This window comes from Nicotiana sylvestris, chromosome 4 (genome assembly GCF_000393655.2).
Source record: "Nicotiana sylvestris chromosome 4, ASM39365v2, whole genome shotgun sequence".
NCBI lineage: Eukaryota > Viridiplantae > Streptophyta > Magnoliopsida > Solanales > Solanaceae > Nicotiana > Nicotiana sylvestris.
Genome location: NC_091060.1, coordinates 30,037,446 through 30,062,628, shown reverse-complemented (window position 1 = coordinate 30,062,628; position 25,183 = coordinate 30,037,446). Strand labels below are relative to the sequence as shown.

Sequence of the window (25,183 nt, the reverse complement as noted above, 5' to 3'; positions counted from 1 at the left end):
GGATAGCTTGACATAATTTTGTATATGTTCACAAAGTGAAGCCTAGAGATTGGCTAAAAGCTGGAGGAAAGAGAAGAGAGGAGTCAGGCGCACATACAAAGTTAGAGTCATAAAGGCTGCATGATAGAAGGTAGCAACAATTACAAGATTAGAAGGATTCCGACTACAAGTCGTGGTGTGAGAAAGAGTCTTAAAGGGGGGATGCCCTGGCCTTTGGGATTCATTCACAGAACAGTCACCTAGATGGCAAGAGGAATACTAAAGTATTCGCAAGAGCTATGGGTTGTGAGAATGATAAGTGCATCAGTCAACATTCGAGGATGAATGTTCCAAATGGGGAAATGATGTTACACCCCATGTTTTTGTACGTGAAAGTACGCCACAAGCAAATTGATATCAGATCGTAAGTGAGATATTACGTCCCGCATTTTTGTACATTGAAGTTTCATCGTAAGTTAATCGACGTAAGTTCGGGAATGAGATTTATTTTGGGATTTTAAGTATTACGCTATTTCAAATAAGCGATAAGTTAATTCGTTAAGGTGAGGGGGTAAGCAAATTGAAGAAAATGAATTTCGTCGAAGTTTGTTATTCTGGGATACAATACGGCCCGAGCTAAAATATCCAGTATTTATGGACTAGTGCCATACAAGGTACCACACGACCATGATAGTGAAGTATATGAGGTATGTTACAAGTGAGTAGTATTTTAAGTAATTTGAGATAATTCTTAACTATGTGGACATTTGGTTAATTATTGATTTGAGTAGGAAGTTAACAGATTAATTAAAAGTTTGGGATAATTATCTTGGAAAAATATTAAGGGGCAAGCCACGTGAGATTATGGAATATGGCAGCCAAACATTTCTTGAATTATGACTCATAAACTACACTTTAAGGTGGCAAAGTCTTGGGAATTAATGGCTTAGTCACCTTGCCAAAGTGGGATCCACACCTATAACAAAAATGTCTCCAAAAATCACTTAAGGAGATGGATTAAGAGATTTAGTAAAAGATGGGATTTGGATTCTCAAACGATTCCATATGAAGCTTAGTAATGTGACATGTTCTGATTCAACAAGAATTCAATCAAGAATTCAAGAATTCAAGAATTCAAGCTCACAGCAACGTGATATTTTTTTTGCAATTCTAAATAAGCCGGTATAATTTTTCTCAAAAATATCATACGGATTTTTCTCTACTCCGATCTTGTCGTCATGAATTTTGTCACAATTATCGTGTGTTAGAAGGGTTGTCCAGAGAACCGGCTCAGGTATGTTAAGGCTATCCTTTTTTTCCTTTTGGCATGATCTATACGACACAAACAAAACGAGCAAATGCACAACTCCCATAAATGACTCTATTCATAGAAATACTAGAGATTCCTATGTTCTTGATTCCCCATGTGTCATATTATTCTATAATCTGTTCATGGATCTCAGAAAATACGTAAGTTGATAAAGTTTATTTCATGATATTAATCAAAGGCATAATGGTCTTATGACACTCCAAAAGATTGTATTGACATACTTCTCATGCATTGCATTCATTTACATTGACCCATAACCAGATGGCATTATATATATATATATATATATATATATATATATATATATATATATATATATATATATTTATATATGTATATGGGATATGAGAAAAGGTTACGACGTTATATACACACCACCACCTGATCAGTTGGTATTCGTTGATGATTTGCCCATAGTGGCCGAGATGATATGATGGTATGCCCTCAAATACTTGATGATGTTATGAACACATGTACCTATGCACGACATGACATACATACGCATATGCATGACATTATGAGTATTTTATTATTTACAGAGTTATTCAAACTTACATGTCGAGTCTTTTACTCTACGTTTCTCTCATTTCTATTATTTATTGATTTTTATTCCTTACATACTCGACACATTATTTGTACTGGCATCCCTTTTGCCGAGGGACGCTGCATTTCATGCCCGCAGGTCCTGATAGACAGGTCAAGAGTCCTCAAAGTAGGCTATCAGCTCAGCGGAATATGTTGATGCACTCCATTGCTCCGGGATTGCTTATTTGGTCAGTATGATTAGGACATGTATTGATTAGTATGGTTGTGCCCTAACCCGACCTTTATGACATTTATGTACACTTAGAGGCTTGTAGACATATGTCGTGTACGTGATAGATTGTATGACCTTGTCGGCCTATGTTTAGTGTGCAAGTGATCATTTTGGTCTTATAGGCTAGTATGTCGAATATATAAGTTTGTATTCTCTCATGTTTTACTCTGGTTCATTTACCTATGATAGAATGATAAGAAAGATGCGTTATATTGGTACTCAGTTAAGTAAAATATCGGGTGTCCATCGCGGCCGTTCGGTTTGGGTTGTGACAGTTATATCCTTTATTTCATTTTATTTGCTTTATTAGTATTCACTTTTCTAGAGCTGAGGATCTATCGTAAATAACCTATCTTCATTCATAAGGTAGGGGTAAGGTCTGCGTACACATTACCCTCCCCAGACCCCCACTATATGGAATTGCATTGGGTTTTGTTGTTGTTGTTGTTATTGTTGTAGTAATATTCACTTAATAATTCAGATTGCATGTCATACATATTTCTGTTAGAATTGATGTATTATTTTTTCCGTAAAATATTTGAGTAATGTTATGGCATTATATTTATAATTATTAATTATTTTATAAAGCATGAAGTCCATGATGTTCTTATAAAATATATACTTTTAGTTTTTATAATTAAAGTAATATATTATTAATTTAAAAAATATATATCAATGATTTTACAATATTAGTGACAAATGTATGATTAGTAATTAATATATTTTCAAGAAACAATATGTATCTTAAATATCAAATTTAATATTATTTATAAAGGCATATATTTGTTAAATCCTAACTTCTAATTTTTGATAATTATTTTATTTTAAAATTTAATCTAATTGTGCAATCAAACAGTACACTTGTAATTACACTTCAATTACATTATGACAAACAAATAAGTCGTCGTAACTATATTATTGTGTAATTATTAGTTTGTGTAATTATTTTTTTAATAATTACACCAATTCCAATTACATTATATCTTTCCGAACAAACCCTTAAAGTGGACAGGAGGGAGTAGATCATTTCTTTCTCTTTAACCAGTCCTCATCGGCTTGCGCTTCATCATGAGCGTTACGAACAATTTACAATTCAATTTTTATAACAACTTAAAAATTGAAGGAGTTGTTAAGTGTTTCCTATTTCTTTCGATATTTTGAATTAACAAAGTGGAGGAAACAGGTAGAAGGATGAACCCACTAAATCTATATTTTAAATCAATGGTTCATAACAAGCTGAAGAATGTGGTGGAAAAACAGACCATGTTCAGTTGTTACATCATTTCCCATTATTTGAAGTACTTCTGAACCAGACAAGTCTCTTTTTTGTTTTTGTTTTTTTGCTTTATTAAAATACTTAACAGATTCTTTCGGTTGTCTTTTGGCATTTTCTTATAATTAATTCACTTTCTTTTAGTGGAAACATCAGTTTCATCATACTTTTTTTGTGTGGCTAGTAACGTCTGTTTCATCATTGAATCATACCCATATATCCTTTGTCCCAAATACTTCAGACAATAAAAAATAAAAAAATTGTTCATTTCTAGCATTATCTGCCTTTGACAGATAGTTCTATTGTCAAACTGCGAATGAAATTTTTGGATCGAGTTTGAATTATTTTGAACCAGAAAAGCCTTGCTTTTTGTACTACTTTTAGACATGTTTGAACTTTTATTTATATGAAACCTAGAAAAGAAAATGTTAACTTAGTGTGTATTTGTACTAGTAAAACACCTTATTCTAATGTAATATAGTGAACTTACGTACGCTTTTAAGGTTTCTTGCTAGTTTATGGAGAAAGTAGCTTCTTCAAGTCACTCTCTTTCTCTTTTATATGCTACAAGTTATAAAAATATCTCTTTGCCCTATTTTAAGTGAAGAGATTTGGAGTACGAGGGTTAAAGTACCGAAAGTTTAGTGTCGAAGATAGATGCTTCAATTTTTTTTTAGAATAAAATTTATATATATCTAGTAACTACATGATTTTTAGTATAAGCTAGTATAGTTCCTAATTCAAAGTATTGTCTCTTTAATTAATAGTAGTGTAATTATGTGAAGATGAAGTAACTATTACAAAACAAAGCTAGAGAGAAACCTTTTAATATAAGTGCTCGTTAATACTTCAAAAGTCAAAGACATCTTCACATTTTAACCTTATTTGCTCTACAAGGTAGAATTTAGTAGGCGTATGGCCATAAATTCGTGATTTTGTGAAGAAAAAAAAATAGTATTTGAAATTAAGTTGAAAAATGGTGTTTGGAGTTGAAATTATATTTAGATATGCATCTCACTTGAAAAAATATTGTAGATTTGTGAGTGGGGAAGAAAAAACCCGGAAAACTTAAAAAAGTAGTTTTGGTTTTTGAAAAACTTATTTTCGGAAAATCTCTAAAAACTTATAAAGTTTCCAGAACAAACACATTTTAAAAAAAAATCCGGAAAAAGGAAAAAAAAAAATGGACAAACGAGGCCTTTGTTTTTCGTTACAAGAAAAAGTAGAATCTTTCATCTTTGTTTTTAGTTTATGAAATGTTTTCAACTTTTATTTGGTTCAATCTTTTAGCACCAATTTACATCTCAAGTGAAAATAACAAAATGATCCTTTATGTTTGAACGTATGTTTAAAATAGTCTCTTATACTCTTGAGCAGTTTTGATTCCTTTTTTCAGTATTGGTCCTTTAAGTTTGTAAAAGTAAGTTTTTTTGGTGTCCTTCAGATACCCAATAAACTTTGACCGTTAATTTGGCGAAAACTGTAAAAAAATAAATTGAAACACGTGGAATGCCCATCAAATCCCAAAAACTGCAATACGAAAAGCTGCACCAGACTCCCAAAAATATACCAAAAATAAAAAAAATACACCCCAAAAAATTACACCAAACATTATAAATAGACCAAAAAAGCAAAAACTAGAAAAGTTACACCTCTAAATATGAGTTATAGTTAAATATTTTCTTTTTTCACAGTTCTTGATAAATCTAGCAACCAGAATTTATTAAATATTTTGACGGCAAACATAAGTGCTTATTCTTGCCAAATTTAAAGGACTAAAACTGCTCAAAGGTACATTTAAGGTACTATTTATACCCACCCCAAACACAAGGGACCGTTTTCGTCATTTTCTTAATTCTCAACAAATATGTAAATTAGGTTAGCCTGCGTTACCGCAATAGAGTTTGAGGCCCATAAGATTATTTCACTCCCTATTTACACCGCAACTACTCCTATTCAAAGGAGAAAAATTCAAAAATAACCAGATTTACAAATGATGATTGAAAAATAGACACAGTTTTAAAAGTAATCGGAATTTAGGCACTTTAATGTAAAAGATAAATTTGAACAAAAATAATATTCAAAATCCGAAAAATATTCCAGTATAATATGCTGAAGTTCGAATTTTTTATATGTGAATGTCCAGCATAATATGCTCTAATTTTATAATGTGCTGGAGTTCCAACATAATATGCTGGAAGTCCATACACAGATGCTCCAATCTCCAATATATTATGCTGGAACTTTCCATGTGCTAGAGTTCCAACATAATATGCTAGAAGTTCATACACATGTGCTTCAATCTCTAGTATATTTATGTTGGAACTTTTCGTGTGCTGGAGTTCCAACATAATATACTGGAAGTTTATACACACCTGATCCAATCTCCAATATATTATGTTGGAACTTTTCGTATTGAAGCAAAATAGTGGCTATTTTTCAATGACTTTGCAAACACGGGCTATTTTTTAATTACTAGTCTAAAAACTGGCTAGCCCGTGCTATTTTGACATTTAAAAAGAAAGAACTATTTCTTCTCAATGACACACCCTATTTTTTCAAACTTACTAACCCTCTTAAATTAATAAAAAGATTTGTAAAGCTTGAAAAGGGTTTTCCAATTAGAACGTGACAAAAATTATGTTCAAAAGGAAATAACTCACACCTGACATTAGTTTCGGTGTGTCAGGTCACCGTTTTTAAAAATAATTTTTCTTTTAAAACATTTCGGACTCCAAATTAAGTCTGCACCAAAGATTTGGGTAAGGGGTTCATTTGACTAGGGGAGAAGGTGTTAGACACTTCCCAAATTCCGTAACTAGTACGGTTGCATACTTGATCTAGTCGGCTTTTAAAATATTCGAATTGAGGTAATAATAACACAGAAAAGCAAAATAAACACGCACGAGGTTCGAGGTCGTCCCCACCTAATAAGAAAAATAAAAATAAAATAAAAATACTACGAGTTCTATTATCGACCTCCAACTTTGGGGCATACCCCGGAATAAATATATACAAATCCTTCGAGGCATTCCCCGGATAAATTTAACTAAAGAAACGACATATCGCCTCGAGACCAACAAAAATCCTAAGGCTTCGCTACCCAAATGTGGTCGGCCTAAACATGCTCCTAACGAACAATATCATCAATAAAGAAAATAAAAGGACCTAAATAATAGAACTAAGTAAAAGAACAATTCAATTCATGCTTATGTTTTGTTTTTAACTTTTTATTTTTATTAGGCCGAGCCCGATACCTAAATCATGGAATGTGCTTTGGCCTTTCTACCACTCCCCACGATCCAATAATCCAAATAAATGCAGCAAAACCAGACAAAATAGGCAATCAAACATACTACGAGACAATAAGTTAAGGGGGGGAAAGAAAAATCAAGTGACACTAACAACTTTGTTTCAATTGAACACTCAAGCCAAACCTATTGAACTAAATCACACCAGAAGGTTGCAGAATATTGATTCCTTTGGTTTGCTCTCACCTAATTTAGCCTCTATGCTCATGAATCTCAATCAGAAAGAAAATAAATACCTACTGATTCCATATCCATTTCCTACTCTGCAATTTTACAATTTATACTAAGTTTGATTAAGGATTCCCTAGAATCAAGTTGACAGATGCACACCTATTCAAATTAGCAGCTGTAAGCTAGCATGCTTGAAAATTTGACATTGCAGGTTACAGCTAATGGAATATAAAGCTAGAATGCTTCTAATGAAAAATTAAACTAAGCATGATGATGAGAAAGCTCACTGATCAACAGAATGCTTCAACATGTTTTAGATTACTTGCAAAGAAAACAGAATATCAGATGAATATGAGCCTTACGCAAAATCACAAGAAGCAAATGTCAAGAATGCAAGGTCGGCATCTATATATCAAGATTTCGACTCATAAAACACACATTCATTGTTGTCACACTTCTCATCACTAACAAGGTTCATCAAGTTCTACACATCCCAATATCTCTAATGCAGAAGATCAACTAAGTGTCGAGCGTCAGTTTAAACATAAAAGTCAGAGAACATGACAATGAACATAATTTCGAACTACAAACTCAAACCGGTGGAACCTTTATGTTTATCTTTTGAAATCCTTAAAGATGAAAGCCACAACCAACTCAAACCATATCAAAGAGGCACAAATAGATCTTTATCGACAAGTTAATTAGGAAAGTCAGTCAGAATTCAAGCAAGATAATTAAGGGATACACTGCATATTCATGTGAAACTCGACGCAATTCGACATTAATTCACTGATCACAAAAGTAAATCATATAGCAATCCAATATGTCCAAACAGAACAGACTTGAAACCACAGACATTTAAGCACAAAAATAAAATAGAACACTAGTAACGGAGGGAGATCAAATCTAACTCAAATCAAACGCGACAGGGGAGACAGAAATGAACCTCGATGTTCAGAATTTTAATTAATTCCAGAAGTGAGAACAAGAAATTCCAGCGACGAGGAACTGAAGTGAATCGCAAATAAGAACAAGAACAAGAACAGGAACCCGAACGGCAAATGAACTTCAACTCCGACGAACTTAAACCAACCTCAATCAAAGTCCATATTTGAAGCAAAATCCAGAAAAAAATAAATTAAGATCTTTAATATGTTTCTGATTTTCTGAGTGGGAAATAAAACTTGAAAGAAACTCAAACTATTTTTTTTTGAATTTTTGAAAGAAGAAAATTGGAAAGTCCAAAAAAAACTCCCAAAGAAAGAACCCTAGTTTTTTTGATCTCTTCTCCAAATCCGAAATTTCTGTCCAAAATCCCCCTAAATTCTTCTGATTTCTCTCTTTTATAGTTCGAAATCGAACAAATGGAGGGTCTAGATTGACAGTAATTCAATCTATAGCCTCTATTTATTTGATTCCAACTTAGAGAGCAAGAAAACGCGTCAACAATGATGAGATTCGTTGGGGTTTTGCTACGTGGAAGATGAAACAAAGGGAAGAGGGGACTATAGGGGACCAGTTATGGCGTGGAAGGGATTTTTTGGTGGGTCTGGAGGTGTTGTAATGGTGGCATAGGCGGGAGATGACGGGTGGCGCCATTTGGGTGGTTTCTTGGTTTATTAGGGTTAGGTTTTAGTGTAAGATTAGGTATATATATATGGGCTGGGGAAGGGATTGTGGCTGTTAGATCAAGTAAGGATAAATGGATGAGATTGAGTGTGGAAAGTGGGGAGGGTCGTGGGTTGAAAGCGGGTCAGGGGTATTGGGTTGGTTTGGGTTGTTTGGGGCGGGTTTGGAGGAGTGGGTTGCTAATTTGGGCTACCACATGGGCTAAAATTGTCTTTAAAAACGGCCATTTGGTTTTACAAGGCTAAAGATGTTGATTTCTTTTCTAAAACAATATACTATAAAATTGTAAAATTATTACTAATTAATCAAAACAAACTATATTATGACATGAAGCTATTTTTGGTATTTTTAAAATTATACTAAAATAAAAATAAATATAAATAGATTAAAATTCTGGTAGAGTTAAAGTAATATATTATAATAATACTAAAATCCTTAAATAAAAATAATTATAATACTGGTAATACTAATAGAAATGTATAACAATACGAATATTAAAAGTACCTATATATATATATATATGTATATATATATATATGTATATGTATATATATATATGTATATGTATATATATATATATATATATATATATATATATATATATATATATATATGTATATGTATGTATATATATGTATATATATATATATATGTATATGTATGTATATATATGTATATGTATGTATAAACTCAAATATATATGTATAAAATATTGGAATATCTTGAACAATCGACGGGTCAAATTTACATGTCTATAGCTGCCCCTCTTTGGCTGGAAACACGAAGAGTTTTTAGACAAAGAACAACAAGACATGTTTTTGACCCGACCCTTATTTAGAGAGACAAAAACTAAAAGAAAAAAAATGTGACCGAGCCCTGGTATCTGAGCCGCCTACATATCCTTGGTTATAAAGGAATCAGGCCACGTGTAGTTCGGAGTGAGAAGAGCGATGGAGTATACTGAGGTGGAGAGCCGAGTGAAGTGTCGTCGAGGTTCCGGTCCACGGTTCCTGCCATTACATCGAAAATAAAAGGAAAAATTACAGCGTAAGTAAAAGAAAAATACAATATCCTATCTACTTCTTGTCTTGAATCTTCCTTGAATCTCTACTTGATCTTCAACATGAAACTGAAAAATGGACCCTATTCTTCAGGCGGGCTCCTGATGCTTCTTGAATTTGCGAATTTAAAGTAACTCTGAAATGAATTCCCTTGTTCTCCAGGTGGGCGCCTGATTGCCAAAACTTGAATTGAATTCCCTTGTTCTCCAGGTGGGCACCTGATTGCCAAAACTTGAATTTTATTCCCTTGTTATCTAGGTTGACGCCTGATTGCCAAAACTTAAAATGTGTTCCCTTGTTCTCCAGGTGGGTGCCTGATTGCCAAAACTTGAATTGTATTCCCTCGTTCTCTAGGTGAGCGCCTGATTTCCAAAACACGAATTGTATTCCCTTGTTATCCAGGTGGGCGCTTGATTTCCAAAACTTGAATTGTATTCCCTTGTTAGCCAAGTGGGCACCTAATTTCCAAAACTTGAAATATATTCCCTTAAACTCCAGGTGGGCGCCTGATTTCCAAAACTTGAATTGTATTCTCTTATTATCCAGGTGGGCGCCTGATTTCCAAAACTTGAACTGTATTCCCTTGTTCTCCAGGTGGGCACCTTCCATTACAACAAAACAGACAAAACAAAAGAAATTTTTCTGTCCCAGTTTGGAATCTGGGCACATCTTTGAGTGTTAATCGAATCATGTTACCTAAAGAGCTCTAAGAATTTAAAATCTAAATCCTATTATCTAGGAGGATCCTGAAAATTTCAAATTAAATCTTATCTTAAGAGTGACTACTTTAAAGCTAAGTTATATTTCCTAAAGGTAGAACTTACGCTAAATCTTGTTATCTATGAAGGTCTTGAAATTTAACTAGGTCCCATTATCTAGGAGGGTCCTGAGAACTTTTAAAATTAAATCCTATTATCCAGGAGGGCCCTGAAAATTTAAAATTAAATCCCATTATCCAGGAGGGTCCTGAAAATTTAAAACTAAATCCCATTATCCAGGAGAGTCCTGAAAACTTAAAGCTAAATCTCATTATCCAAGATGATCCTGAAAACTTAAAACCTAAATCTCATTATCCAGGAGGGTCTTGAAAACTTAAAATTAAATCCCATTATCCAGGAGGGTCCTGAAAACTTAAAATTAAATCTCATTATCTAGGAGGGTCCTGAAAACTTAAAACCTAAGTCTCATTATCCAGGAGGGTCCTAAGAACTTGAAAAATAATCTCATTATCCAAGAGGGTCCTGAAGACTTGAAAACTAAATCCCATTATCCAAACTTGAACACTAAATCTCATTATCTAGGAGGGTCCTGAAAAGACGAGAATGAACTTACTTGAGCCATACTCTCTTCTTAGAGGATTCTGAATAGAATTTCTTGCCCATGAACCATGCCTTCTTCATGGGAGGGTCCCTGTGGATTAAAAAAATTTCTTTCCCCTGTTTCAGACAAATAAAATTTTGTTAGTTTGAAAACATAGTGGTTAGTTTGTGGCATCATTGCTCAGTGTCTTCTTCTGCCACTACCATTGCCATGCTTCATTTTGATTAGCTGCTTCGGGTCAGCAAGGAGTTGTTTGACCTTTTGATTGGAACTGGACCACAAAACCTCTGAATGGCCCGAATCTCTTACATCACTTGTTGCATTGTGTTTTATTTCTGAAAGTTTCTAAATCCTTGTATTTTCTCAAAATTAAAGATTCACTTGATTGCCTGAACCTCAGTTATCACCATACTGCTTATTTTAAATCATGTCAATTGTGATGTGCCTAGCCGAACTCCGCTTTGTACAATTTAGAAGCTGGTAGTAGGCTTGGAATCCTTTCTTGCTTGTTCAACAAGGGCTAACTCGAAAGAGAATCATAAAGATAGACTCAAAGAGCAAAGTGAAATAATTTTTGTCAAAAGGAACAAAGGAAAATTTTGAACACAGATGACTATGTGAAGAAAAATGGGAAAAATAAGACTTATCTGAGTGAAGCAGCTAGCTCCAATGATCATGACATACATTTCGAACTGATCAGCCTAATCCGTCCAACCAATTATATTTTCAGTTCATGTCATATATTCATACTTCAAAAACCAGGCTTTCACTGATCCAATTTCTCTGTAAAGTCATGAGCCTGATTCGACTTGTAGTGCCCCGAAGGGTTTTCACCAACAAGCCTCTCTCATTTGTTCATCTATCAACTAACCATCGCCTTACGATGACCACGAGGGTTTTCACCAATAAGACTCTCTCATTTTAAATTTTCTCTCAGCTCACCATCGCCTTACGGTGCCCGTGAGGGTTTTCACCAATAAGACTCTCTCATCTTAAATTTTCTCTCTTGTGCCCATGAACAAAGTGCTACCCATGATGTAAATCATACTCTATCTCGCTTGACTTGGCATCTTCAAAGATTGATCGGAAGGTCTTTCTTTGGACTGTAATGTAGGCTTTTGGATAGGGTTAGAAAGATAGGGTGGCGTGAAGGCTCAAAATAATTTAAGATAAAAGGGGTTCAAAATTACAACTTTTGAAATTATATCTTTTGCAAAACCAAAACTTTTGCCCCAGTTTCTTTAGTTCTGGGGAATTTTGGATTGTTATTTTGATGGGACGGAACCGTGTAAGGCTGCCTACGTATCCTTAAAAGGAATCAGGTCGAACGTAGTTCAAACAAAAGTTGTTTGTTTTGTTGCTTTTATTTCTTCCTTTTTCCTTTTTCCTTTTTCATTTTCTTCTTCTTCTTCTTCTTCTTCTTCTTCTTTTTCTTCTCTTTTTTTTCTTTCTTTCTTCTTTTTCCTTTCTTTTGTTCCTTTTTTTTCATTTTTTTTCTTTTTCTTTTTCTTTTTTTTTCTTCATCATTTTTTCATCATTTTTTTTTCATTCTCTAATTCTGCTTCTGATTCCAAAAAAGGGGTATGAAAGTAAATAAATAAGGCTCAAATAGGATAACAAACGATAAAAGTATTTGGGTAGCGGAATAAAATACCTTCGTCATTTCAACTTTGAACATGCCAAGTACAAAATGCGACTGAAAATAAGCAAAGAACTCAAACATAGTACCTCTTGACTGCATCAGAATTGATAGACATATCTACACATTTGTCTTCTATGTCTGTTAAATACAAAGCACCATTGGGCAACACTCTTGTCACCATGAACGGCCTCTGCCAGTTTGGGGCGAACTTGCCTTTAGCTTCAGCCTGATGAGGAAGGACGCGTATCAATACCAGTTGGCCCACTTCGAATTTTCGAGGATGCACCTTCTTGTTGTATGCTCTTGCCATTCTCTTCTGATACAATTGACCATGACATACTGCGCCAATCTTTTCTCATCAATCAAACTCAACTGCTCTAGCCGGGTTTTGACCCACTCATCATCATCAATTTCAGCTTCTACAACGATCCAAAGGGATGGAATCTCAACCTCCGCAGGTATAACTGCCTCAATTCCATATACCAGCAAATAAGGAGTTGCACCTACTGAAGTGCGAACAGTAGTGCGATAACCCAGTAAGGCAAAAGGCAACTTTTCATTGCATTGCCTAGAACCTTGCACCATCTTACGAAGTATCTTCTTTATGTTCTTGTTAGCATCCTCAACAGCTCCATTTTCCTTGGGGTGATACGGAGTGGAGTTCCGATGCATGATCTTGAACTATTGGCATACCTCTTTCATCAAATGACTGTTGAGATTAACAACATTGTTTGTGATGATTACCTTGGGAATTCTGAATTGACAAATGATATTTGAATGAACAAAATTCGCCATTGCCTTCTTGGTCACGGACTTGAAAGTTACGGCTTCAACCCACTTGGTAAAGTAATCAATGACCACCAGAATAAACCTATGCCCGTTCGATGCTGCCAGCTCTATTGGTCCAATGACATCCATGCCCCAAGCAACAAAGGGACAAGGTGCTGACATTTTGTGTAACTCAGATGGGAGAGAATGAATCAAATCACCGTGTACTTGGCATTGATGACATTTGCGAACAAAACTGATACAATCTCGTTCCATGGTGAGCCAATAATAACCTACTCAAAGTATCTTTTTTGCCAAGACATACCCATTCATATGCGGCCCGCAAACTCCAGAATGTACTTCGGCCATGATAATTGAAGCTTCTTTAGCATCTATGCACCTCAGCAGTCCCAAATCTGAAGTCCTCTTGTACAAGATTCCCCCACTCAAGAAAAATCCACTAGCCAGACGCCGGATGGTTCTCTTTTGATCACGGGTGGCATGTACTGGATATGCCCCTGACTTTATGTATTCCTTGATATCTTGGAACCACGGTTCGCCATCGATTTCCTCTTCAACCACATTACAATAAGCATGTTGATCACGAACTTGGATATGTACGGGGTCGACATAAGCCTTGTCCGGATGATGTAACATCGATGACAGAGTAGCCAAAGCATCGATAATCTCATTATGAATCCTGGGAATATGTCTAAATTCTACCGACCTGAATCGTTGACAAAGATCATGCAGACATTATCGGTACGGTATGAGCTTCAAGTCCCGAGTCTCCCATTCTCCTTGAATCTGGTGAACCAATAAATTTGAATCTCCAAGAACAAGTATTTGTTGGACTCCCATGTCTATAGCTAACCTCAAACCTAGAATGCATGCTTCGTACTCAGCCATATTGTTGGTGCAATAAAATCGAAGCTAGGTTGTCACAAGGTAGTGTTGCCCTATTTCAGAGATGAGTACAACCCCTATTCCGACACCTTTCATGTTAGCGGCTCTATCAAAGAAGAGTTTCCAACCTAGCTTTTCATCACGGTCAACCTTATCAACATACATGACCTCTTCATCAGGAAAATAAGTCTTCAGTGGCTCATATTCATCATCACCTAATTCTCGTCCAAGTGGTCGGCTAAGGCTTGGGCTTTCATCGCGGTCCGAGTCACATAGATAATGTCAAACTATGTAAGTAAAATCTGCCACTTTGCAAGTCTTCCCGTGGGCATAGGCTTCTGAAAGATATACTTTAGAGGATCCATGCGAGAAATGAGGTAAGTAGTGTCAGACGATAGATAATGCTTCAATTTTTTGTGCCACCCAAGTCAGGGCGCAACATGTCCTCTCAAGCAAAGTGTACTTAACCTTATAGGGAGTGAACTTCTTACTGAGATAATAGATTGCTTGCTCCTTCTTTCTCTTGATGTCATGTTGACCCAATATACAGCCAAAAGAATTATCAGGACTATCAAATAGAGAATTAAAGGTCTCCCAGACTCTGGCGGGACCAACACAGGTGGGTTCGACAGGTACCTCTTAATCTTATCAAATGCTTATTTACACTCGTCAGTCCACTTGACTGTAGCATTCTTCTTCATCATCTTAAAGATGGGCTCACAGGTTGTCGTGAGGTGAGCAATAAACCCGCTAATGTAATTTAACCTTTCAAGCAGGCTCATCACCTCTGTTTTTTTCTTGGTCGGTGGTAGCTCTTGAATGGATTTGATCTTCGATGGATCCAACTCAATACCGCGTCGACTGACCACGAATCCCAGCAGTTTCCCAGATGGGACACCAAATACATATTTTGCTGGATTGAGCTTGAGGTTATACCTGCGGAGCCTTTGGAAAAATTTCCTTAAATCCTCGACATGGTCAGACTGCTTCTTTGACTTTATGATCACATCATCTACATAAACCTCAATCTCTTTGTGTATCATGTCATGAAATATGGTGGTCATCGCCCTCATATAAGTTGTCACAACATTCTTCAGACCAAATGGCATTACCCGGTAGCAACATGTTCCCCATGGCGTGATGAACGCTATCTTTTCTACATCTTCCTCATCCATCAAGATCTGGTGATATCCCGCGTAACAATCCACAAAAGACCCAATCTCGTGCTTGGCACAATTATCGATCAGAATGTGAATGTTCGGCAATAGAAAATTATCCTTTTGGCTTGCTTTGTTAAGATCGCGATAATCAACACATACCCTGGTCTTACCATCCTTCTTTGGTACTGGCACAACATTGACTAACCAAGTGGGATATCGAGTGACCCGAATGACCTTTGCACCAAGCTACTTTGTGATTTCTTCTTTGATCTTCACACTCATGTTAGTCTTGAACTTTCTTAGCTTTTGCTTGACAGGAGGGAATGCTAGATCAATTGGCAATTTATGAACTACTAGATCAGTGCTCAGGCCCGGCATATCGTCATATGACCATGCAAAGACATCTTTGTACTCTAACAATATTTTGATTATTTCCTCATTAACTTGAGGTTCTAGATTCACACTTATCTTGGTTTCCCTAACATTATCCTGGTCCCCTAAATTGATTGCTTCAGTTTCACTCAGACTAGGCTTTGGTTTTTCTTCAAATTATTTTAGCTCTTTACTGATTTTCTCAAATGCTGGTTCTTCATCATATTCTATTTCATCATCATATTCTACTTCTTGGATTATTATTTCAGAACTATATTGGCTTTTAAGACTTGACTGAAAATTCCTCATGCATGTCATGTCATTGCAACCAGCATAAAAAGAACTATACAAAAGAAAAACAAAATGAAACACTATTAGAAATACTGGAAAACGGGAAATTGCATTTCATTGAAAATAGAAGGATAGAAGGGTTTGAACATCAAAATAAGCAAAAACTAAAAATCTATATTACAACCCTAGAATAACCCATATAACAGAAAGAAAAACAAAGCAGACTACCAAAACTCCTTCCTTGTGGGGAGAGGAATAGATTCCCAATTGCTAAGCTTCACGTTTGGCCCAACGAGCTGCACATTGCTTTTCTAGAACCTTCACTAACTTCTACCATATTGACCTCATCGAACAGACTCTGGAACCTCTTGAGCAGCTCTTCATCAACATCGACCACAGGTTTTGGGATTGACGAGGTTGGAGGTTTTTCGGTCCCTAGCTTGATAAAAGACTTAGAGATGTGTGGGATAGGCTTGGGGAGTGACCATACTTTCTATTTCAGGTTTTTAACCCTTTTCACGTCCTTCTTTGTGGGCATGAATCCCAAACCAAACATAGCAGGATTCCCACTGGGGCACACTGGATGCACAATGCCCTGTAGAGATGAGCCCAGACCTTTGCCCGGCACAAAACCATTCTTCAACATTTCATTCACTACCATGATAGACGCGGAGGATAAGTTAGGATCCGGAATGTATTTTCCTTCAAGAATCTTCTCAACAGACACTGTTTTGAAAGTTTGATAGACCCAAGGTCCCTTATCATCTTTAGCTTCGATAAACAGAACAATTGTGTCATTACAAGCTGACAAGTCCTCATCACCGTGCACTGACTATTTCTTGCCTGTCCCATTCGAACTTCACCATTTGGTGGAGAGAAGACGGGACTGCCTTAGCAGCATGTATCCAAAGCCTTCCCAACAACAAATTATAGGAGACATCCACATCTAACACTTGGAATTCCATGGTGAACTCAACTGGCCCTATCGACAATTTGAGCATTATATCTCCAACAGAATCTTTACCTCCCCCATCAAAGCCTCGAACACACACACTGTTCATGTGGATTCATTCGGTGACGATCTTCAATTTTTGCAGAGTAGACAGGCGGCAAATATTCGCACTAGAGCCATTGTCAACAAAAACTCTTGAGATGACAGAATCTTCACATTTCATAGTGAGATAAAGATCTCGGTCGTGTTCTGTACCCTCCATAAGAAGTTCATCATCTGAGAAAGTGATCCTATTTACTTCAAAGATCTTGCTAGCAATATTTTCCAAGTGGTTCACTGTGATTTTGTCAGGAACATGTGCCTCATTCAAAATCTTCATCAAGACCCTGCGATGTTCATCTGAATGTATCAGCAAAGACAAAAGAGAAATCCGAGCTGGTGTTTTCCTTAACTGCTACACAATGGAATAATCCTGCACTTTCATCTTTTTCAGGAACTCCTCAGCATCTTCTTCGGTGACCGATTTCTTTACTGGCATTTGGTTATCCTTGAATGACTTGGCTTTCATTAGTTCTACTGGGGTGAAAGCTCTCCCAGAACGAGCCAATCCTCCAGTTTCATTAACTTCTTCCTCTATTTCTTTTCCTTTGTATGTCACTATCACTTGTTAGTAATTCCACGGAACAGCTTTGGTATCAACCACTGGCAGCTGGGTCACTGGTTTAATAATGATAGGGGTAATAGGAGCCCCCCTTCACAACTATGACAGGCTTACTTGGAATCCCTGGAACTACCACTTTTGAACCTTCCGGACTTGCCCCAATATCTTTCGAAGGCCATTTCACGACTAACACTGGTGGCTTCAAATTGAGCGAGCTCAGCTTTTATGTCGCCCCTTCAACTGTCAAGGGCATTGCTTTGGTAGAGTTTGGAGCTCTAACCAAATTACTTTCATTGGCCCGAATCATCATGACGGACTTAGAAGACTTCTTGGTCTCCCCATCCTTGTGAACTATTTCAACCATATGCGTTTCATCATGGGCCGGTAATGGGTTTTGATTGATGTTGGGTGCTTCTGGAGTTTGGACCACAATCTGATTTGTGTCGATGAGCTCTTGGATAGCATTTTTCAAATGTCAAAACTTTTTCGTATTGTGCCCCGGATCACCAGAACAATATGCACAGCTAAGGTATTAATCTAGATTCTTTAGAGGAGGGTTTAGCAATTTTGACTTGATTGGCCTCAACACATCCATGTGCCTTAATCTCTGGAATAGACTGGTATAAGACTCCCCAAGCGGGGTGAAAGTTTTCTTCTGCTACAGCCTTTCATTTTTGAATACTGGCTTGGGCCAAAAGCCTGAACCGGCAGGGTTTCGGTATGTTTGTGGAGGTGGGTAGGCCTTTTGTGGAGCTGGGTAGGTATTCTGTGGGGTTGGGGTACGTCATTTTGGGTAAGAAGGAGGTTGAGTGTATGACTAGGCATGGTGGACATGTTATTGAGGTGGCTTGACAGAATACTGAGGGTCTGGTGAAGGAAAGCAATGTTGAGGTGGATTATATAGGGTTCGGGTGTAGGTTTAGGGATAGGGTCGAGGCTGGGTGTAATGGTGTGGTGTACCTCTCGGACCATGCCACGATCTGGAGACAACCATTGCAACATCTTCTTTCTTCTTCTTTCCTATTACTCCGTCAGTACCATTCTGAATTGCTTGGGTAGTTGCTTTGATAGATGAGTAGCTCATGATCTTGCTCGATTTAAGCCCTTCTTCTACCATACTTCCCATCTTCACTACCTCGTTGAAAGACTTACCTATGACCAAAGTAAGTAGGCTCCAAAGCCTGAAGAAAGTACTCTACCATTTCACTTTCCTCCATCAGAGGGTTGACTCGTGCTGCCTATTCCCTCCAACGAAAACCATATTCCCTAAAAATCTCACCAGGCTTCTTCTCTATCTTAGTCAAAGACAAACAATCTGGAACAATTTCTATGTTGTATTGGAAATGCCGGGCGAATGCTTGAGCCAAATCATCCCAGGTATACCATCTGCTGTAATCCTGACGAGTGTACTACTCTAGTGTCGCGCCACTCAGACTCTGGCTAAAGTATGCCATTAACAGCTTATCTTTCCCAACGGCTCCTCTCATTTTGCTACAAAATCCCCTTAAGTGGTCCACGGTGTCTCTGTGCCCGTCATACAAGTCAAATTTGGGCATTTTGAACCCAAAAGGTAATTGGACATCAGGGAACAGACACAGATCTTTGTAGGCTACACTCACTTGGCTTCCCAACCCCTGTATATTTCTGAGAGACTATTCCAGGCTTCTCACCTTCCTGAACATCTCCTCATGTTCCGCGTTCTTGGGTGGTTTCTCAGTTTCAACATGAGGCTCAAAGTAAGGAGTATAGGAGTACAGATCTGGAATTTTGAAAGTGGGTTCCGGGGCATAGTATTGGGTATTTGGGGCTTGGAATGCGGGTTCACTAGAGGATCGGTGGAGGGTAGGATGTGGAGGGGGTACAAAAATATGAGCAGATGTCGGAGCAGGGTACGAGGTTGTTTTGGCCGGTGGAGCATGAGCCGAAGTGCCAGGATAGTTGTGGTAAGTGGTAAAGCTCGGTGCGTGTTGTGGGGAAAGGTCAACGGCATTAGGCATCTGGGATTGGGAGAGTAGTGCAACGGAATCAGGGTTTTCTGTGTAGTTGGTAGGGAACAAGGGTGGAGGGTATCCCTTAATCCAGGCTTGATACATTTCCACCATCTAATGCTTCAACCTTCGGACCTCCTCTTGCAGTTCCGATTCCGACTCAACAATCTCCCTTGGTGGGTCTATAACTCCTATGTCTATTTTTTTGCTAGCCATGATTGTTTGGCACTTTGACCTGGTATTGTATGGATGACTTGCCAGGATGCCAACAAACTAAAAACCTTCCTAAAATTAAATAAAAATTACGGAGAAAAACAACACAAACCACCATGTTAGCGTTAGGGCATTTATCATATGATAATATCACGTTACGTGCAATGCACCTGCAACAATTAGCGGTTTTAATGGCTTTGAGGATCGCAGGGTCATACGGCATCATCCCAATTTGCTCATTTCAATCCTTCCTTCACATATCATTTTCTTCCCACTCTTTTCTTTTGGCTTATCACTCCCTTCTTTTTCTTTTCTTTTTTACTAAAAATGATTTGATCGAACCCGATGTAGGTTTCCTACGTATCATGTCCCTCATGAATCAGACCAAGCGTAGTTCTGGAAAAGTGACGAAAAATAAACTAGAAATAAAATCTTTTTGGGATTTTCATTTAAAAAACTTTTCGATATTAAATACAATGGTAAGTACGATAATGAAAGACCTAACAGACTCAACTACACTACGACAGACTTTGACACTACCTAAATGACTCGGCACTCCTAGACAAGACACGAAAGTAAAAGACAACATATGGCAATCTCAAAACACATAAATAGAATGACTCCTCAAGCTGCTCCTGAATGTGATGGTCCTGGCTGAGATTGGTCTGATAAAGATTTAGGTGGCCCCATCAGTCCTGTCGAATCTAAACTCTTTATTATACCCTACAAGGACACCTCAAAACTAGGAATGAGAATCCTAGAATGCAAGCCTGTATCTGGAAGGCTTACTCTAGTAAGGTACTCACAGTGCTGTCCCATGTTCTCTACTAACCCTGCCAACTGTGATCTCAATGAATAAAGTGTAGCTCGAACCCCAACCCTCTCTGCTGCATAGGCCTCTTCTGCCTGGGTAAATCGATCCATCAACTGTCTAAGTAATATCTGTGAGGTGGCCTCCTCATCAAATACTCCTCTAACACGTCGGGGCAATGGCCTACTAACCCCCCGCTGAGTAGACTGTAGCCATATTAAATACTCATGGGTATACCCAGGTGAATGTGGGTCAGCTGCTAAAGTATCTCTACCTATCTTTATTGCATGACGCCAATAGGTCTGTATATCGACCTCCCTGTGAGGCATAATGTCAAACTCCCTAATGAAGTTACGAGATTCAGGAATGTAGGGGACTTCTTGTCGCCTTCCTAACTGATGCATCACTCTAGCAGGGGTATATGGTCTAGTACACCAAAGTCCATTCAGTACCAAGAAGTATTGCACGCGAGATCCTTCTAAGATCACGTCCAAATGAATCCAAAGGTATGACCACAAAATCTTCTCTTCAGTCAAGGATCCTAAGTAATCAATCCAAGCCTGAACTTCGAGTGGTAAGGCAAACTTATCGAATGTCATTCTATGCTTGATGCACTTCACTCGATCTCTTAGACAACGGTGAATCACATCTTTCTCAAACATGGTGGTGGGATGTAAATGTTCCATCATCCACAGCTCCAGCAACAAGTTGTTTCCCTCAAAGAACCTCTCACCTTCTCGAATCCTGGTCAAAGCACGGTAGATTTCTGCCAAAATTGTCGGAACCAAGGTGACCTTGATACTATGTTTATCATGGAAAAGTGCAAAGGCTATTGACCCCAGACGCGTGCTAATATGTCTACCCTCCAAAGGAAATACCAGGAGACCCAACAATGCAATAGCGAAGACCATAGGACGCCTCTTTTTCCAAGAGTCATATGATATGGGAAATTCATCTACGAAGGTCTCATACCTGGTAGGACGAGCAAACCTCTCGAACAAAAAGGCCAAGGGTACCCAAGATTGATCCAAACATCCCATGTGATTTTCTAAATCCATCCCTATGATCTTAAGGAACTTGGTGCTTGAATGGTCCCTTGTGTAAATCAAATCCTTGTTTAGGTATGACAGGCGAGTTAACCCGGCTATCTCAGCTAAGGAGGGTGTCATCTCAAGATCCCCAAACTTGAAGACCATTCCATGTGGGTCCCAAAATGTCAACATTGCTTCTACAATGTCGGGACAGGGGGTGATGTCCACCAAAGAAATAAGAGTCCCTAATTTACCCATCAGAAAACATTGCTCAAGTAATGTGAACATGTTCCACCATTTTACTAGCCTTCTAGGGACTTTGACCACCATTGATACTTTAGCGTTGGTAAGTGGATCCATACCTGAATGGGGAAAACATGGTTAATGACTCAAGATATTATGTGACACCACAACATTTCCTAGGGGACGGTTGGGTTATTTTTTCAAAATGGCCTGAGAGGCCGAAAGTGGCTAAAAGTGGAAACTCAACAACGGTGACCTCAAAGACATGGAAATACCTCACTAAAGCTTGTATGGATTCAAACTCCCAATACTCATGGCTCAAAATTAATTTGCAGAAATGACTCATTTTGCAAAAACGACCGATATGGCCAGAAGTGGCTAAAGATGCAAACTCGAAAAGGACGGACCTTAAAGTAATATGACAAGTTGTGGACTCGAGATCCTAAGACATGGGTCACTGAAGTACCTTTGCAAAAATGACCACATTTTGCAGGAATGGCCGATGTGGCCAGAGGCGGCTAGACATGCAAGATTTGGCTAAGACCCCGCGAAACCTAGAACCTAAGACTCACTAGGAAGACCAGACACTATGTGGGTTGCCTACGTATCCCACCCCGAAAGACGAGAATCAGATATGCGTAGTTCGGGAAGATCGGACATGGGAGAAAGCTTTTAAAAAAATGCAACTAATTTGGAAAAACTATATTTTTGTCTTTTTGAAAAATGACGGAAAATGTAAAATCTTTTTGAATTTTTCATTTTCATTTTTTTTTTATTTTTGGAAAACTATGAAAGAAAATGTGAGTGGGTCCTACTTGCTTCATTTTATATTTCACCCTCAAATATCATTGGTCCACCAAATGGCCCTTATACCCCTAAAGAAATGCAGCATGTAGCACATAAGGATGATTAAATATCTTTTTGGGCCATAAGCCCATTTTGACATAATTTGGATAGGCCTCCTACAACGGGACATGGTGCCTGGGACCGAACCCTGCTAGGTTTAAATGGTTTGATGCAAATAAGCATGACCTAAAGGCTGACCTACGTTTGGAGTTCACTAGACAAGACAATTCGGGGCGGCACATGGTCGATAGCGGCTGCTCTGGCTGTCTGCCCACTCCACGCTCTCACGCCACCCCCTAAAGACACGGGTGACTCACAAAAAGCCCGTGTACGCTCAAACGTACTCCGGAAGACTTGTTCTAGAAAGAAGACCCGGGGTTATGCAAATGATGACAATTTATAAAGCAATAACACATAAAGGAAATATTGTAAACAAATAAGCAACTAGCAAATAAAATGACATAAATAAAATCAAATAAAGCAAACAAAACACATAAAAACCTCAGCCGAATATCCTAAAAATCCAACAAGATCAAGTGCTAGCTCGAACCTGCAATTCCCCAGCGGAGTTGCCAGAGCTGTCACACCCTTTTTTTTCAAACTCACTAACCCTCTTAAATTAATAAAATGATTTGTAAAGCTTGAAAAGGGTTTTCCAATTAGAACGTGACAAAAATTGTGTTCAAAAGGAAATAACTCAGAGTCGCCACCTGACATTAGTTTCGGTGTGCCAGGTCACCATTTTTAAAAATAATTTTTCTATTAAAACACTTTGGACTCCAAATTAAGTCTGCACCAAAGATTTGGGTAAGGGGGTTCATTTGACTCGGGGAGAAGGTGTTAGGCACTCCCCAAATCCCGTAACTAGTACGGTTGCATACTTGAGCTAGTCGGCTTTTAAAATATTCGAATAAAGGTAATAATAACACAGAAAAGCAAAATAAACATGCACGAGGCTCAAGGTCGTCCACACATAATAAGAAAAATGAAAATAAAATAAAAATACTACGAGTTCTGCTATCGACCTCCAAATACAAGTACTTCGGGGCATACCCCCGGAATAAATATATACAAATCCTTCGAGGCATTCCCCGGATAAATTTAACTAAGGGAACGACCTCTCGCCTCGAGACCAACAAAAATCTTAAGGCTTGCCTACTCAAATGTGGTCGGCCTAAACATGCTCCTAACGAACAATATCATCAATAAAGAAAATAAAAGTAACTAAATAAAAGAACAATTCAATTCATGCTCATGTTTTATTTTTAACTTTTCATTTTTATTAGGCCGTGCCCGATACCTAAAGCATGGAACAAATTAATTGCTAATGGGCTTTGGCCTTTCTACCACTCCCCACGACCCAACAATCCAAATAAATGCAGCAAAACCAGACAAAATAGGCAATCAAACAAACTACGAGACAACAAGTTAAGGGAGGGAAAGAAAAATCAAGTGACACTAACAACTTTGTTTCAATTGAACACTCAGGCCAAACCTACTGAACTAAATCACACCAGAAGGTTGCAGAATATTGATTCCTTTGGTTTGCTATCACCTAATTTAGCCTCTATGCTCACGAATCTCAATCAGAAAGCAAATAAATACCTACTGATTCCATATCCATTTCCTACTCTGCAATTTCACAATTTATACTAAGTTTGATTAAGGATTCCCTAGAATCAAGTTGACAGATGCACACCTATTCAAATTAGCAGCAGTAAGCTAGCATGCTTGAAAATTTGACATTGCAGGTTACTGCTAATGGAATATAAAGCTAGAATGCTTCTAATGAAAAATTAAACTAAGCATGATGATGAGAAAACTCACTGATCAATAGAATGCTTCAACATGTTTTAGATTACTTGCAAAGAAAATAGAATATCAGATAAATATGAGCCTTACGCAAAATCACAAGAAGCAAATGTCAAGAATGCAAAGTCGACATCTGTACATCAAGATTTCGACTCATAAAACACACTTTCAGTGTCGTCACATTTCTCATCACTAACAAGGTTCATCAAGCTCTACACATCCCAGTATCTCTAATGGTAGAAGATCAACTAAGTGTCGAGCGTCAGTTTAAACATAAAATTTAGAGAACATGACAATGAACATAATTTCGAACTACAAACTCAAACCGGCAGAACCTTTATGCTTATCTTTTCAAATCCTTAAAGATGAAAGCCACAACCAACTCAAACCATATCAAAGAGGCACAAATAGATCTTTATCGACAAGTGAATTAGGAAAGTCAGTCAAAATTCAAGCAAGATAACTAAGGGATACACTGCATATTCATGTGAAACTCGTCACAATTCGATACTAATTCACTGATCACGAAAGTAAATCATATAGCAATCCAATATGTCCAAACAGAACAGACTTGAAACCACAGACATTTAAACACG

General features: G+C 37.6%; 1 protein-coding gene across 1 annotated transcript; it reads right to left on the bottom strand.

Annotated features, from left to right (window-relative positions):
• Positions 1 to 12,606: 12,606 nt before the first annotated feature.
• Positions 12,607 to 13,484, bottom strand: LOC138889383 (uncharacterized). The gene is made up of 3 exons (XM_070172685.1): positions 13,278 to 13,484; positions 12,864 to 13,214; positions 12,607 to 12,759 (listed from the first exon to the last, which is right to left on the bottom strand). Exons 1-3 carry the CDS (start codon positions 13,482 to 13,484, stop codon positions 12,607 to 12,609), a joined length of 711 nt encoding a protein of 236 aa, XP_070028786.1.
• Between the last annotated feature and the right edge of the window lie 11,699 nt (positions 13,485 to 25,183).